This window comes from Phalacrocorax carbo, chromosome 3 (genome assembly GCF_963921805.1).
Source record: "Phalacrocorax carbo chromosome 3, bPhaCar2.1, whole genome shotgun sequence".
NCBI classification, from domain to species: Eukaryota; Metazoa; Chordata; class Aves; order Suliformes; family Phalacrocoracidae; genus Phalacrocorax; species Phalacrocorax carbo.
Window position 1 is genome coordinate 23,183,072 of NC_087515.1, and position 17,946 is coordinate 23,201,017.

Here is a 17,946-nt window from a genome sequence, read left to right on the forward strand (position 1 = left end):
GCCGCTAAACACTCTGTAGCTATAGCTTTCATTAACTTACAATACCAACAACACACGAATGTTCATAGGGTTGGGTGAAGTTTTTTTCCCCATTTTAAAATCCAACAGAACCGAAACAAGAAGTACAAATTAAGGCTAAATACTTCCCCCAGGGTGGAAGATTAAATTTTTTTTTAAAAAAAGAAACTCAGGACAACCCAGCTCCATTAGCTTCCCCAAAGTGAGTAACACAGGTTTAGTTGTAAAATTAGAGAATGTTATGCTGTTATCCAGAACCTGAAGTCACGCGGAATCCTATAGTACCTATATTACCCTGCCTTATAGGATTTGTGCTTATCACCACTGGGCACACTGCACCTTCAGCCTACCACATATTTTACTATGAATCCTGCAACACCATGGTTTCTTTGTGCAGTTCCTATCCCCTGTAACCCGTTCTGTCCTCAGCCACAGCTGCTACAACAGATTTCTGGTACAAGGTGAGAAACAAAAGGAAGACAGTGAGGATGCTGCAGAAAAGGCATATAACCTCCGGGAAGGTTTTCCTGGAAGACAAATGCACGTCCCAAATTCAGAACAAGATTTCAGGTATTTCTTAGCTTTATGCTAAGTAGCTTGGACAAGCTACAGTAGTTTCTGCAGATCAAGCCAACTTAAAAGAAGTTAAAACAATTTAAAATAAAAGTGTTAACATAGAAAGGGCATCTCCCATCTAACACAGTTTTAACTCAAAAAAAATATTTTTTTTTAAATCACATTTACATCAGGAGTATCACCATCAAGTCTACACTGGCTAAATAAATGGCCTTGTTGCTCCAGTTCTTTAGTGTAAATAATAAAGAAATCAAGCTCCTAAGCATTTCACCATATCTACCTCCAAAGGCAACTTATATATTCACATTAATTATACATTCAATCCTCTCATAAGGATTCAGCCCATGAACTGCTACCTTATCCATGCTAACCAATCCTTCACCCCTCTATGCACCTTTCAAAAAATACTGTTGTCACAGGTAACTGAAAATATAACATGAAATCCAAAACTGGAGAACAGCACTGCCAACAAGTCATTTATTTCATTTCCACAGGAAAATGCCATGTTAAGCATTTAGAAAATAGACATGCAGAAATCCTCCCCATCACCCCAACCCCAATGCTTGCAAGTCTAAAACTCAAAGCAGTGCTTATTACAGCTATTGCAAACCCATCAATAGGGACTCTCAGTTCTTCTATGCTTATCCTATGCGAAAAAAAGGCAAAAAGTTTGGACCGCTTGCTGTTGTCCCCCTTGCCTCATGACTTTAATGGATACATCTAGAGTTCAGAAAGCAAGCATTTCAGCCACCCAAACCACTGATTTCCTGCTACATCTCTCTGATGGCATTTGCACAGCACGTGTTGGAAAAGGAGGCGATAGCAGTTCAATACAGAATTTCATAGCTAAACAAAGTTGTAGTTTTCTCCTTGTTAGAGATCTTGTTTAAAAAAAGCTATGTGATACTATGCAGACATGAGTATTGTCATATCTCTGAATCTTGCAGCTGAAAGAGTTTAATTTACAGTTCCTACCACTGAAGGCTACTCCTTTCCATACCTCTCTGAAAACACTGGGAAGCACATTTTTAAGATTGCTCTCCTGAAACTCCACGCAAAAAGGCTGCATCCAAAAAAAAAAAAACCCCAAACCTTAACAGCTGTAATGCATGTTAACACATCTGAAGTGGAATTCTCTCGCAGAGAATCCCAGACGTACGTGTGCAGCAGTCATCTCAGAACTGCTCTGACTCGACACACGATTTCGCCACAGACAGCTACATCAAACTAGAGATGTACGAGAAAATCTCTGACAGCAACACTTTCCCTTCCATTGCACACGGTCAGGTTTCCAGTATCTACTGCTCCTGGAAAGGTATTAGGTCAACCATACCCTACCTAAATGATTAAGTCTACAATTCCAAGCCACTCCAAAATTTGTCTATTAGTTATAAAAGTCAGAGCTACTGCAAGACGTATAACAAAAGTCTAAAAAACATGGTTAGTTTTGGGAGGTGACGTCCATCCTCAAAAAATGAGCCTGCAAGAGAAACCTTCGGCTTTATTCTGCCATTTTTAAGCAGAACTTGCCAATGATATTCAGTGGTCTAATTAACTAAAGATCCATATAATGCACACAACAGGAAACCTCTTCAGAAAATGGCAACATCTGCTTGTGACCATGAACAAGGGGGAAGGAAACAAACTGCAGCCCACCCTGCTGTTGTTTTGTACAGCAATGGGCACAAAGCTTGTTAGAACCATGATGTAAAAGCAACACTCTTCTTTTGTTCTCGAAGGAGTAAAAAAAAGTACCATACACTAAACCATAAGCAAACTAATAGTTCTACCATTCATTTTATGTATATTTGGGATTGTTAAATCAGTTATGCTTGTGAGTGCTTGCTTACCTCAGCAGCTGACTGAAATTACACACTTTAAAACAATTTCTATTACCGTTATGTCATAATTTCATTAAAACCCATAAAAAGTGGCAAAATCATTACCTCTTGTGTTTGGACAGCAAATATAAATTTCTCTTGTTAATAGGCATTTTCTTGCTTTTGTGTCCTCAACTCAGAATAAAGAAATCCAACTCTTTTGTCTTTAAAATTATGAAGTTCTCATGAAAAAGCATTTTCATTTACTTTAACTAAACCACATTTCTAGGCCTAACTAATTTACAGCGTCCCTTTAGGGAGCCAAATACGGGGCTTAGAAGCATTTGTGACTTTAATTTATCCACTAGGTTTCGAACTCCCAATTTTCCCAGAGGATTACAAAAGCCTGCCAATTTAGCTTGATGCATTAAAACTGTTTACACAAATCCAAAATATATTCAAACATAAAACAGTTTTGTTTCAGCCCCCCCCCCCTTTTTTTTTTTAAAGCCCAAAGAAACTGGCAGAAGCAGGAACCAACTCCAGGCTAGAGCACTGCACTCACAGCTACAAGCTGAGTTTCAGCAAAACAAGAGAATCGGGCAAGAGACAACAGTGACTATTTTCTTTTAATTTAATACAACATCTGAAATCCCTTTCCAAAATATATCTTAACTGTTTATAGAGCACATCTATGTTGCTCTCCTTCTCGCCCCTTCCATTGCACTTTTATGTGTAAGAGCAATACACTTGTACAAGTATGTGTATGCACATGTGCAAAAGTAATACACGTGTACAAGCAGCTCCAGAAAGCTAATGTATATAGGAACAAACAGTAAGCCAACCTCTACAATACAACAGATTTGCACTCTAGAGTATCCTGCCTAAAAGCTGTGGGACCATTCAATCCATGTCATTAGACAGGACAAAAAGGCAGTGTAGACCATCACCAAAGAAAGAAACTGGATTCTCCAATGCTTACAAAAGAAAAAAAAATATCATCCTTTGCATGACAGAACAGCACTGTCATGCAAAGTAGAGCAGTACAGAACTAAAAAGTCAGGAGAGTAGTCGGGAACCCAGCAGTTAAAGAACATCAAGACACAGCTATATTTAGTAAACAAGTTAGGCTGAAACTATTGAGGATGAGCAGAAGAGGCAACCCACTGAGAAGCAAAACAATAAAAAAAAAAAACCTAGTTCATCCAACCCAGTCAGAAGTCTTAGGGCAGGAAGCTCAGGAATAATATTGTAATATTCACTGATGTTATGTAGCATGAATACTTACAGCATGGAGCAAAAAGAAAAAAACAATATTAAATAAAAGGAAGAAGTAAAAGGCACCAGGAAGGGAAAAAAAAAAAATTTAAAAAGAGCAAAACCAGAGGAGAAAAACATTTTGTATTTTCCAAGATTTAGCAATAAACTCAGGCTTTTAATGTCTCTTCACATCCCACCCCTCCAGCAGCACCACCCATTTACTGCCACAGACTGTCGGAATTATCAGCTCAGATTGCAAGCTTTCCCATGAACACAACCTTCTCAAATATTCGTGCCCATATATGTGTTTCCTCGAGATGACTCAAAACTCTCAGAAGAGCTTGCACATCACCATGTGGTGTTTCCACGTATCATCCTTCAGCACCTGACGAAAGAAAACCCCAGAAAAACAAAATTCTGCATCCATTTCAACAAGCAGATGAAAGATAAAAGGCTAACAATTCCTCTTTAAGCTGTTGGTACCTTGTGCTCACTTGTTTACACAGAGGAAAAGCCAGGCAAGCAGTGACTCCACCTGAGCTCGTAAGTAACAGTAGAAAGATTTCTTGAAAAGGAAGTTAGTGAAGCTTACAAAAAAGCTGTTTATCAGGTGATTCTCATCTCCTAAACAGAAGAATGTCCCCACTAGAAACACTTAACACCAGCAAGAGCAGAGACTTGCACTGTCATCGTACATGCCATGTGCTATAAAATTAATTACCCTCTAACACCCTTCCTATTACATTACGTGTGAGTAAAACGGGAGCAACATTCTTGGCCTTAAAATCGCGTTCATTAAGGATTAGATTTAGCAAGCACCTAAAGAGAGAAGGGGAAACTAAACCTCAGTAATTGATAGAAACCACACCAAGAAGGGAAACAGCTACTCTGAAGAGCAAGGAGTGACATACAGATCTCCCTGTGCATTACTGACAGCACAATCAGCAACATAATGCTGCTTACAAAAGAAAACGATGCTTCAGAGGATTTGTAAAAGCACTGTTCCTGACCAACTTCTTCCCTCTGACATATCTCATGATATAAAGCACAGAAAAAAAAAAAATCCTTTCAGAGTTGGTTCTTCAGACAAGAGAAAATTCTGTCAGATAACTACTTCCCACACCAAAAATATTCAGTCAAAGAGTATGAAAACAAATCGTGAGGCCAAAAATTCTTCTCAGCACCCCAGGCATTAAAAGCCTTTCTAAAGGAGAGAGAGAAGAGAGTCTTTCTAATAGAGACTCCTGTGTTTGGGATTCTGTTTCTTTTTTTTTGTTTTTAAAAGAGACTGTTACTCACAACCAGGCCAAATATTGCCAATTGCTCTGTGCAAAAAAAGGATTGTTTTTTAAACACAAGATCCTTTGCTTCTCAGCTGGCTACAGAGCGAAGGGTTCCTCCTCGCTGCCCATTAACTAAAGCCCCTTGTAGCAAAAGATGGGCCACCACTGAGTTTCTAAAGCAAACAGCCCGTCTTCCTTGCTACTTCAGTTTAATCACCCCTGGCACAACCAAGGCCATCCTTCTCAGGCAGGGCAGACTAACATCCTGCCAAAGTTTTTATTTTCAAGACAACTAGCACACTGACAATAGCACAGAGCAATCCCATGAACAGAGCCCCATGAGTTAAGCTGAGCTCGCTGTCACTATGAGCGATCGCACTGCAGCACCACGGCCACTTTCGCAGTCTAGACAGGCAAACGTAAAACTTGATATTCTAGCCCAAATAAATGACAAATACCCCAACTTGCTGTAGTCATTCCACATGCTCATTTTTCTAGGTACTGAACCCAGCCAGAGATGAATCATGATGCACACACACTCCCCAGACTCAGAGCACCAGCGACCACAAGATCCTCCCTGCTTGAGCTCTCCAGACCCCTCTAGCATACGTGCCCGCACATCATGTGGGGCTATAAAGACAGCTTACTGGGTTTTAGCAAAGCCAAGGGTTCGGCAGACACTGTTGGCTCTTCAAATGTAGAGAAGCAGCACATACTCGTAACATTGCCTCAGTAGCTAGCCGATGCAGACCTGACATACTCATGAAACAGGAATGTTTTCCAACGACTTTTATACGATACCCCGCTTAAGAAATTAAGAAAAAAAAAATAGGAACTGACCTACATGCCATCCCTCCAGTAAGTAGTTAGTACACATACTGCAGTTAGTAGCAGTACATACAGCAACAGAATATTATGTAGATCCTACATAAAATTAAGTGAATCTTCCTTATTACTTCTCCATCTCTCCCTCCAATAACATCAACAGCAGAGCAAACTGGTCTCTACTTAGTCATTATACCTTTACTTTGCCTTCTGTTTTACTTTAAAAAAAAAAATCATAAGCTCAACTACTCTTTTTTTTAAAAAAAAGAAATCCTAAATTATTCTGTTTGCCTGAGACTTCAAGAGAAGATTGATTTTAATTTCACTGTGAAAATATTTTCAATCACAAAGAATTTTTGAGTAAAGACTACTTCGAAGCTTCAGGGCATCCTTCACAGCTGCCCAAAAACCACAGCTTGAATACAGAAGTTGAGACTTCTTCATTTATTTTTATGAGTTACTATTCTGCCACAGACCTCATCACTGGAGAGAGTCCTACTGAAATGTTTTATACCATGTTATCATCACAGGCTGGTGACAAACTTGGAAACGGCCATAGTAATTTTTTATAACGTGATCTGATGAATGCTTCCATATCTGTGTTTACATTGAGTTATTGTTACAGAGCTCAATTAGCAGAAGCCTTCTCAGAAGGGAAAGCAATCTAACAGCTAAAAGCCAGGGAAGACTGTCCGCCAAAGAACACCCCGCCCCAGCCCCAGGTCACGGCTCACTCTTCATAAGCCTAAACCTAGAATATCTCATATCTTAGCCAATTAACTCTACAGAAAGTAAGAGAAATGAACAGCTTAAAAGGTGCCACAGAGAAATGACGGAGTAACAAATGCTTCATGTAAAGACAGCACACCAAGACACCTTTCAGCTGAACGTGGGCATCAGGCTCCCCAGGGAAGTGGTCACGGCACCAAGCCTGTCAGAGTTCAGGGAGCATCTGGATGACGCTCTTAGTCATATGATTTAGTTTTAGGCAGTCCTGCAAGGAGTAGGGAGTTGGACTCAATGATCCTTATGGGTCCCTTCCAACTTGAGATATTCTATGAGCTTATCAGCTGCACCAGAAAGTTAAGTTTTGGGCCCAAGAATGGCATCACCCTCCAGGCTGCAGCAGGTTCACAACGCAGCAGAGCCAACCCCAGAGCTGCCGACCACACAGTGCCACCATGTCCCACCCACCCTCGGCTGAGGGCTCCTACTGCTCCCCTCCCACCACCTGTCCTCTAGCAGGCCAATTTAGGGAGAAACCCACCAAAACACCTGGGGCGAGCAGAAAGGCTGTAAATTAATATAATCCATGACGACACATAAAAATAAAAATTATTGTTGGCAAAACTGTCGGCCTTCTACAGTCCTACAGCTCTCTGATGGTCATCTCCAAACCAGTTCACTATGGGCTCACAGGCACCGGTGTGAGGGTGGATGAGATGCAGGGCAGTAGTTCGCAGCACAAGAGCTTTTTTTTTCGGGGGGCGGGGGGGGGGGGGTAACAACTCTCTTGCTCAATACTTTTGGTAGAATTAACAGTGCTTTGTTTTCCCTGAAGATGCCATCTTCGGATTGCTTTGATCAGGAACCTAAGACGGGAGAGAACTTGGCAGAGCCAGACGCCCATGCTGTGCTCCTGTCTCAGCAAGGGCACAAGGCAGGAGTCGAAGTGCTCAGTGCAAGTTCCCAGACTTCTTGCTCCCATTCAAAAGCACATTCTTTCACTTCAAGGGATGCATCTGAAAAAGCAGATGGCCAAAACCCATTGAGCCCTCTGACGACCGTCGTGTTAGACATGCTCAAATGTAAGGTATGACTGTCCTACTTGAGACAATAAATGGGATTCAATAACCACTTTGCCACTGGTGATATTCAAAAGGTACTGAAGTCCCAATAAATGCAAAAATAACTCAGTGTTTTATCAAAAGAGTAAATCAATACCTATTTCAGCTGTGCAAGTTAACTCATAATAGATATTTTTTCTTACTTTATACAGTACTTGCATGCTCTTAAGGGGAGTGCTACATAAGCATTTACTAAACTAATAACCAAAACAATTTTCTAAATTACATATGAAATGGTTTCTTTCATCTGTTTATTCTCATAAAAATTTCAACGTGGAAGCCAAAGGAAAACAGCTGCGTAAAGTATTTTCAACTGCAAGAGACATGTAAGACAGTATTTCTGCCTGTGCTGGAGGGCACAATCTGTAATAACATTTTGCCTTCCAGATAATGACAGGAGGCATTAAAAGGACAACTTGCTCTCTAATAAGCTCGCTCAACTGGTTGAGCACGCACGTACATAGATAGCACAGTTTTGCCAACAATAATTTTAATTAATTTTTACATTTCGTTCTAAATTACATTAAGGCCTTCCTAAAAGACATTCAGCAGACAGCTAATTAAATTCAAGACATTAGATTTTAATTAGAGGTGTTTTAAAAAAAAAAATCTCAGAACAATTCACACATTGTGAACACCACACACTTGTTAGCAGCTAGAGCAACCAACATGTGATTACAAATATAGAAGAGGACCGAGCAGCATGATTCAAACATGAAAACAAGTCGCATAAAGTTTCATCCTTCAAAGGTAAAGATTCTAGGAATGCCCTCTCCTCAGCCCAAGTCCAGAAAACCACCATGCATCGGTGCTCGCCAAAGCTAAATCAAAGGCCAACTAACAACGAATATCATAACATACAGTTTACAAGGCTGAGCTGAGCTTAATCCCCATTAAATTCTAATAAAAATCACAGTGCCTTCCTGACCAAACAGTGAAATAAATTATAAGTCCAGATGGAGCCTCCCTTAACAAGGCAAGTGGGATGCTCTGAGCAGCCGACTGCCACTCCAGCGCAAGGTGCTGGTCCACCCAACCAGCCCGCGCCACTGCTCCGCGAGCAACCTCCGCGCAGGAGAATGACGCTTTATTACTTCAGAATAATTGGGGTTTTTCCACTTACAACCCATAACAGTTATTTCTAAATATCAACCTCAGCAGGACCAGTACTCCACGAGTTAAAAGCAATATCGGTGCCCTTTGAAATGGTGATCAGTTCCACTACTGGGGTAAAGAGGCTCATAAATATTAACCACGACACATTTGCATGTGTTACCCATAGGCACAATCTTCCCTCTAAAAAACGGGAACAGAACCCGTACAATTCCTCCATGTGTCGCTTTCTGATCGTCACATACAAAATGACCGTGGAAGTTCCTTGAGCAAAGAGAGAGTATCAGGCAAGGAGCCAAACTGCCGAAGTGCACTGTTAATTACGGCACACCAGTTTGCTTTGGACAGGTGCCCAAAACGCTGGAGTTGACATTTCAAAAGCCTGACAGGTTAGGATCACACTCAGAAGTATTTAAATGAGTCAGTTTTTCCAGAAAATTGAGAACTATTCACTATTATTACAGATTTCACTGGAGTGCTGTAAAAATAAATTAATCTAATTTTTAGAGGTACAGAATTATTCTTTGACAAAAGATGGAGTGGGTTCGAACGCGAAACGCCTGCAATAGATGCGGCGGCGCTGAGAGCGAACAGAAGGCATAGGAAGAGAGCGGCAGGTAGGCACCACTCGTACCGTCACCGCGAAGCGAACGGTCACACCTACGTGACCCTTGTAATTTGCCGAAAATACATAGGAACGCGCGTGCTTTAAAATCCTTACATTTAGGCACGTTTTCAGTTCACACTTTTAATCGTGACAACTTCACGCTACGTGCGATCTGCCCTCCAAATCATTCAGACAGTGGGCTGGTGAAGTTTGTTGGTTTTTTTTTTCTTAAAGAAACTGATGACAATTTGCCGCAGCCTCAACAAAACCGAAGAGAACGCAGCCTGGCGGTTTTCTGGGAATAGTTGGATAAACAAGTAGTAGATGCTTTCGATCCCAGCACAGCTCCAGGCAGAGGGACCTGAGGCTCAGGGAGCCGGGAGGAGCCCGCGGGCGCAGGGAGGGATGCGCGGCCGCGGGGAAGGCGCAGGTCCCCCGCCGCCACCGCTGACACTTCCACGGACACGGCCCCCGCCGCTCCCAACTTTTCAGGCGTGGGAGCGAGCACGGCGGCCGGGCCGGGGGGAGAGCTGCGCCCGCCCCGCCGGGGCTCCCGCCGCGAGACCCGGGGACCCTCCCGCCCCGGAGCAAGAGGGAGGGTCGAAAAAGAAAATCATATTAAAAACCACTTTTAAAGAAAAAAAAACCAAAACCCAACCCAAACCCAAGCAACTAACTGTGGGGAAGCGCAAGCCCACGGCGAGGGAAGAACAAAGGAGGCAAGTGCAGCCGGAGCTCTCGCAACAGATGGTTTGAAGCTGACCAGATTTCGCGCTGGCATCCCCTCCCCTCCCGCCGCTGCCTCCCTCCCCTCCCGCCGCGCTCGGGCGGTGTCTGCACGCACCGGCCCGCCCGGCACCGCCTCGCCCCCGGCCGCCGCCGCGCAGGGCAGCCCCCCCACAACCCGCCTCCGCCGGGCCGGTCCCCGCCGCCCGCGCAGCCCGGCTCAGCCCAGCCCGGCCGAGCTGAGCCCAGCCGAGCCCAGCCCGGCACCCCGCCGGCCGCAGGTGCGCGCCCCCGGCGCCGCGGCAGGGCGGGCTGGCTGCCGGCACGCTTCTGCCCCGTCCCGCCATCTCCCTCACGCTTCCCGCCGCTCACCCAAACTCCCGGCGAAACCGTCCATTTTGTGCAGGGGGAGGCTGGTGCTGCAACCTGAGGCGAAGCCGCTGTCGCCGGCCGGGACAGGTTCATTCACCCGCGGAGCGGCGGCGGCAGGCGGCGGCGCCGCAGCCCGGCGCTCATGAGCCGCCTGAGGCAGCGGCTCCCGCGGCTCCCCGCGCTCGGCGGCGGCAGGAGGCGGCTCCGGCGGCTCCTCCTCCTCCTCCTCCTGCTGCTGCTGCTGCTGCTGCTGCTGCTGCTGCGGGGCCGGCGGCGGCGCTGCCCGGCTCCGTCCTGCGCCGCGACCCCAGCACGGCAGCTAGTGCCGAGCTCCTCCCGCCGCCGCCGGCAGCGCCGCCCCAGCGCCCCGTGCTGTCGTGCTTCCGACTCCGCCCGCCCTGGCAGCCGCCGCTTCCCCTGCGGGCCGGCCCCGGCCGGGCAGCCCCGGGCCGCCTCCGGCTGCGGCGCCCCCGCCCCGGGAGCCTCGGCGGCTGCTGCTCCGCCGGGAGCGCGGGCCGCGAAGGGCCTCCCGGGAGGAGGGGGAGGGGGTGGGCTGCTCGCCGCAGCCTTCGGCCGGGGGCGCCGGCGCCAGGCCCCCGTTTTTGGCAGCGCGCCTTCTCCGGGATAAGCCATTTAGGAGTAACATCTCCATTTACGTTCAGAAGTTTATGCTGTCGGGCGGTTTGTGGGAGGGTTAATTGGGCGACTGAATATAACGATCCCAGCAATCGAAACAGATTTTCTTAGATGAATCTAAAAACTTTCGTTCAGACTAGTTTGGGGAAGTTCTGCCTCACTGGATGGTAAGCCAGAGGAACTGTCACTTCTGTAACCTTAACATTTCTTATGGCTGCATGTAGGCAATCTCTCCCTCCCCTTCCAGCCAGCCACCCTCCCGGCTCTCTCCTGTAACTTCCAGCCATGTGCCTTGATGATGAGGGAAAACAGGAATTAGAACCAGAAATTCAGGTCAGCCATGCTGTGTACCATCTAATCTCTTAGCCAAGAGTGTTCCGTATGTTAAGCAACATCATCAAGTTGTGTGAGGCATTGCTTTCTCCTTGGTCAGGAAAAGCTACGTACCCATTGCAACATCCTGTTTTGCTCTAAGTATTTTCCTGTAACACGCTCAAGTGCTAGTGCTGTGGTCGTACAGAGAAATGGATAACTGCCCCATGAGCACGTCCCTGGCATTTGCAGCCGTCTCCTTTAATGACATGTGTCTGTGGATGCTTGTTGAACAGGACTGGAACAGAACTAAAAATAGATTTTATTTGATATTGCATTATTTAAATATATTATTTCAGTTATCTGAAAGAAAACAAAATTATTCCTCATATAGCTTCAGCAGCTACAACTACAAATGTGGTGCTGGAGAGCAGCACAGACCTGGTAGCAGCGTCCGTTTCCCCAGCACCTTCCATCCACTGAGGCAAAAGCGTTGTTACCTTGCCGGTCTGCAATACAAAATAAACCCGAGAGGTTTATGCTTGTTCATATTAGAGGAAAACGCCTTGAAATTTTTCATCAAAACCTAATCTCAACCGGATTTTCCAGCAAATTTTACTGAACAGCTGCCACAGCAATGAATTTGAGTGTGGCTGCCTGCAAACTACATAAATGACCCATGTTCATACATCCTGTACTCTTGTCAAAAGAAATGCCTTTCAATTGATCTGCTATAAATGAGACACCATTAGCCACTAAGTTCTGGTCTTAATTGCTAGCAGGTATATGGGGTCTGTTGCTATAGAATGGCTCTATATAGACTGCTTCCGTGGCCTTTTACCTATGGCAAAAGAGTGCTGCAGTCAGCCCAGTCCAGTAAATTAAATTAAATTCCCTTTAAAATGCTTCATTTTACAAACAAAAGCAAGAACAACAAGGTGCTCCAGTCCAGTCCCGTCTCCTCCCCCCATTTATTACTTGCCTCAGGCCAGATTTTCAGATACTTAAAGCATTGGGAGTACGGAGAGAGAGAGAGATCTCTTCCACTAGCCAGGAAAAGTGCCCTGGGAATTTAGAGCCTGCGGACAATTTCCTTCAGAAAAGGGCCCCTTCCCCCATAGGCAGAGCCTTATGTAAATTCTTCAGGTGGGACCCGTGTGCCTCAGTATGCTGTTTTGTTAAACAAACAAAAAGCACGCCCAGCTGCCTCCTTGAGCTGTTAGCAGGACCATCCTCCAGACACACCAGTGAGTGAGTTATTGCAGACATCCTTAGGGCTGTAAGTAAAGAAGCGTTGCCTCTATTTTACAGACCAGAAACTGAAGCACAAAGGTGAAAATGACAGTATGGATCCTTACCTAGATGCTTAATGACTACTGAAACTGGTTAGGAGCATGAATGAACACCGTTAATTATCTGGGTCCTGCAGAGCTTGTAGAAAAGCACATAAAAAGTTTAAAAGCTGTAAAGAAAGCTGGTTCTCCATAATGTTATCTTAAACCCAAGGTGAGTTTGTTACCTGAGTACTATTGAAAACCCAAACTTTGGTACCAACTTTTTAAAAATAATGCCCTATCACTACAGAGTTAAGGAACCAAACAAAACTAAGGAAATTAAAAAGCAAGGGAGTTTACCTCTGTGTGCTTTAATTAGGAATTTCTGATGAGCGAATGCTCCAGAGGAGTTAATGAAATATGGCAAACCCCAGCCTTTCTATTCTTATGTTGCTTTCTTCAGTCTAAGCCAAGTTCTGAATGCTACCTGAATTAGGGTGGGGCTCGTTTGGGGTGCTAATTTATTTATTGGTTGTGTTTATGGTGTAGATAACAGATGTAACTGCGGTACAGACAACACCCAGAGTTTTGGCCCAAAAAAAAAAAAAATCAGCCATAAATACATATATGTGTGTTTATAATCTTTAACAATTTTGTTTGGCTGTTGAGCGGAATAACTTACGATTAAAGCAAAAATAATTTCTCTTTTATGTAGGTTTCAGACGGGTACTGGCAAATTACTCGGTATAGCCTGATAAACAACATGACTGTTCCAGGTGCAAACCCTAAGGACAAGGTGATTTCTTACCTCTGGTATAGTGCCTAATGCTTAAGTTGGAGGAGGGAGTAGTTGTATAGTGCTTTAAGGGGTTTAACCTCTGTTTCTTAGTTGACAATGATTCAAAAACATGAACTAAAGAGTTGTTACAAAGTATTAACAAGCTCAGTAATTGTCTCCTTTTCCTTTATATTTTGATGCTAAAGACAGATTACATTATTCAGGGTTGGAGTAAATTTAGAATATCTCACCTCAACTTTCAAATCAGCTAACCATCCAGTGCTTTATTGCACATATAGATGGTAAACAGAGAAAGACAACTGCGATACCACAGGGCAGGAATTTTACATCAGTTTGACAGATTCACAGTTTAGGAAATATAAATTCTTGTTTGCAGCCTTCCCTCCTCCTGCGGTGCAGCATATCCCTCTGCAAGTCCCACTGGTGCAGGAGGCGGCTGGATGGGTGCTGGCGTAGGGCAAAGCCTGCACTATGCTTCTCAGAGTAGCTGGTGAGCAACGAGCCGGTGCCTCAGCTGCTGTAAGTCAGCTTGGCATTACCGACCTCACCGGACGATGCTGACATACCCCAGCTGAGGGCCTGGACATACATGTGGAGTTTCCCTCTTACTAGAGGGAAGTTATGGAAAATATGAACCACAGAAAGAGGTCACCCTGAAATACACAGTGGAGGCTATGCACATTCCAAAGATTTCTACCCAGCCCTTGAAGGAAATAGGCTATTTTTCCCCTATTGTTTCGTTTCTCTGGCACATTTTCCTTGGACTAGAGGCTCTTGAGCAGCACTTCTTGTAAGAATACCTTTGTTTGGGGTTTTTAAATTATCATAGTTTGGCAACATTCAGCCTAGGAATTGTTTATAACTTTTTGGTGGCTTGAATGTAAATTATATTTAAGCATTTTTCCACAGAGGAAACATAAAAATGATTAACAACTGAAAATGAAATTGCTAAGATTCTTGTACGTGAAGTTGGGAGTCTAAACCTTTGAGCCACTTCATCTTACCCAGCAGAAAGAGAATTCTGCTTTCCACAATACTCGTCTCTTGTTACTTATAGGGCTATCTAGTTTCCTGGACTAAAGTGGAAACATCTGAAGGAAATCTTCTCCCTCCTGCAGTTTTTCTGGTGCACCTCTTCAGGGCAAGTGGCGAGAGCCTGAATGCATGGCAAGGAGCAGCCAGGGAGCCCAGCTCTGCAGGTCTGGTCCTGCCTCTCCTCTGCTCCCACCTGCAGACCTGGGAAGGGGATGGAAGGGGTGCTGCTATTTGTAACCAGCTGTTCCCCCAGCTGGTGTTGTAATCAGTGTCAGATCACTCCCAGGGCTGTGGTGGTGCTTGTTTGAGATGTTGTCCCTTTGCAGGTATGTGGGGGGCTTTATGGTGCCTTGTTTTGAAGAGGAACAACTTTATTGGTTTGCCATAAGGCATGGGATAGTGTTAATTCTCCCACATGAGGCTCAAGTTATAAGAAGTTCCCAGGGGTTATTGATGTAAGGGAAAAAATTTGATGCCTGACCTAGAGTTAGATTAAATTACTCCTTCCTGATTTATAGAGGGTACTCCTCTTGCCTCCAACACAGTGTCTCTGAGGTTTCTCTTTCTGGGCTAGAGTTTTTCCTCCCCACAGAAGCAGCCTAATGTTCGGTGCCTCTAAATTACCCAACGGCATGAATCAGCACCTGTAATGCTGAATGGGGCTAGAAGGCACGAAGAGTCTTGCCAGGGACTTGAGGAGAACTAGAGAGCTTTGATTAAAGCTTTTAATTATGTATTTCACTCAAAGATGACATAGGGTTTTCAAAATGGGGCTGAATTTGTTAACTGCTGCGTCTATCCTCATTAATTTTGTTAAAGACACCTAGCTGCTACTGTATAATGCGTGTTAGAAGCCAGTCGTCTTGACGTTGCTGTGTACCAGTTTTTGTATGTTATTCCTAGAGGTCTGCATACCTGAACATCTCCTGGTCTTCCTCAATTGTTGCATAAAATAGGAACAGAAATTGCCTTCCAAAACAAAAATATCAAAGTTTGCCGGAAGGTTTCAAGTGGCTAAACTCTGGTTAGGTGGACTTTTTTGTAGTAGGATGGATCACAGTCTTACTTCTGGAATGCTGCTACTTCACTGTTGATTAGCATGAAAAAAAAAATCTCATAAACAGTCAGGGTTGACTTTTGCAGCTGTATATAGCTGATCTTTAATTAACTTCTGCTTGTTTAGTTTTCCAGTTTATTGCAAGTAGATTTTGATCACAGTTTGCAAAGTTATTCCCAAATATTCAGAAATGTCTTTGTTTAATACGATATGTGTAATTTACTGACACACAGGAAAAACACATGTATTTTTTAACATGACTAATTATTTGTAAGGGCCTCCATAATGGAGACTCAATAGAGATGGTTTTATTTTGCGAAAGTGCTAAGCACCCACTTACAGAAAAACCAAGCTTAAGGTTGCTGCTTTTTATCGATTATCCCAAAATTGCAATTCCAAGCCATTAATGAAACTTTGGCAAGAATTGCACAATTTCCTGGGGTCCTCATTAAATGCACATTTTGGTTCAAGCGCAGAACCTACAAAACCCTGTTAGCTTAAGCTAAATTTCATGTCATAGAATTAACTTATCTAGAAAATGGCAGTCTCCTAGAAATGTGACTACCAAGTAAGAGAAAAATAGCAGAGCTCTAGAGCTAATTCATTCACCAGCCCTGGTGGGGAATAAGCAGATTCAGTGTGATTCTAAGCATTTGAAAATTGGCAGAATTCAGAGATAGTTGAAACTCTGTATGCACAGTATTTTTTTTTCTCAGGAGGGGAAAGGCTTAGCATTTTAACTAAAGAGCAGGTTAAAAATTTTATGCTGAAACTTTGTTGTTATCGAGCTCATATTAAATGAGGAAATCTGAAAAACATTTCACAAAGCTGGAAAAATAGAATCTTATCTTCCTTCATCTCTCCCCAATGGATAAGTGGTCTGGTTTGTCATACCAAAGAGCACACTCAGTTGTTTTCTCAAATTAGTGAGCTCCTCATGAAACTCATACCTTGGTCCAAGCCCTATAAAAGTCTAATGTCTTACATAAGTGCTAAGTTAAGGATTTAGCTGAAGCATAAACTGGCGCATTGGCTTTGTATCAGCCATGTACATTAGGGTGCAGTTTATTCTCTGCCTCAGGAAAAAATGTGCTTCAGTGTGTACTCAGGAACACTATCATGAGTTTTGGAGCAATCCCTTTTCCGTTCTCTCTACTTAGAAAAACTAGGAAAAGGTAAAGCTAGCAGGTTAGCAATGTTAAGTAGGGGTGCTAACTAGTAAGCGTAAAAACTGCTGGAAAAGGAGCTGATTTTCAGAGTGACAAGTTTACGGAGATCCCCCTTGGGGACAGAATAAATTAGCATTACATGTGGAATTATTTTTTTCCCCCTGACTGTTAAAACATCTCCTGTAGCTTTGCATTTTATACAGATCATTATCCAGAATAAGAAGCTGATCCACACAATAGCCTGTGTGCATGTGTTATGTATCTGTAAATAAATACACTCATATAGATCCTTCTTCATCAGTGCTGTTCACCCCTCCGTGCTATTCTGTTTAAGCTATTACTCTGCTTGGACCATTTGTCACTGGAAGGAAGTGCATGCAGAGAAGTGATACATTACTGTATAGTTTCTTGCTGTGAAGTGTTGATTTTAAAACAGGCTGGCAGTCTGCAGCTGACCCCATAATAAAAATGAACAGACTTAGTTTAGGAGGTTTTGTTTTTCTTTTGTCCTGTTGTTATCCCCAGGTTAAGGAATCTTTTATTGTCTTTCAGCTATGCCATACTCAGCAATAAATCTCTCTCTTATGTTTGGCCTTTTCCCCTCTGGGAGTTTGGGATTCTTTCCCATTTCCATTTCTACATTTTTAAGCTGTGACAGCCATCCTATTGCCTGGTTATTAGTGAGCAGGGCAGGTGTGCAATGTTTTCTTTTAGAAAGGATAATGTTAGCACCCAAATTCAGTGAGCAGCACACTGATCGTCCTCCGTTTTACAGACTGAGAACACCAACAAGGATGTTAATTAAGACCATAGGCTGGAGTGTGAAGACCAAATACAGGTCAGCATAAGCCAAACTAAAATAGAGTGGAAAGAAACTCTATTCACATTAAAAAATATTAATCCTGCAATAATATCTAGACATGGATAACTTGGATTAAGGGCAAGCCTGCTGTCGTATACCAACAGTGCACAACTGAGCTTTTAGGCATTGATATCTTCCATGTCTGCAGTATCAGACATTTACTTAACTACTCCATGAGAAAATGTAGATCTAGGAAGGAGGTTTCTGCATTCGCAGGATGGGTCATACAGAAATGGTGTATCCCTTGCAAAGTCTAATGAGATATCTGATTGTGTCTTCACTGAATTAATATTATCAGGACCATAACTATCAATCAAGAAAATAAAAATTTTAATCTTGGTTTCTTAATGCTCAT

The 17,946-nt window shown here is 43.5% G+C and overlaps 1 protein-coding gene across 1 annotated transcript in view; it reads right to left on the minus strand.

Annotated features, from left to right (window-relative positions):
- The window catches only part of EML4 (EMAP like 4), a 162,205-nt gene extending 151,403 nt beyond the window's left edge, over window positions 1–10,802 (minus strand). The window contains exon 1 of the mRNA XM_064446131.1: window positions 10,448–10,802. Within this exon, the coding sequence (XP_064302201.1) occupies window positions 10,448–10,472 (25 nt within the window). The 5' untranslated portion in view covers window positions 10,473–10,802. The remainder of the gene's footprint in view (window positions 1–10,447) is intronic.
- Between the last annotated feature and the right edge of the window lie 7,144 nt (window positions 10,803–17,946).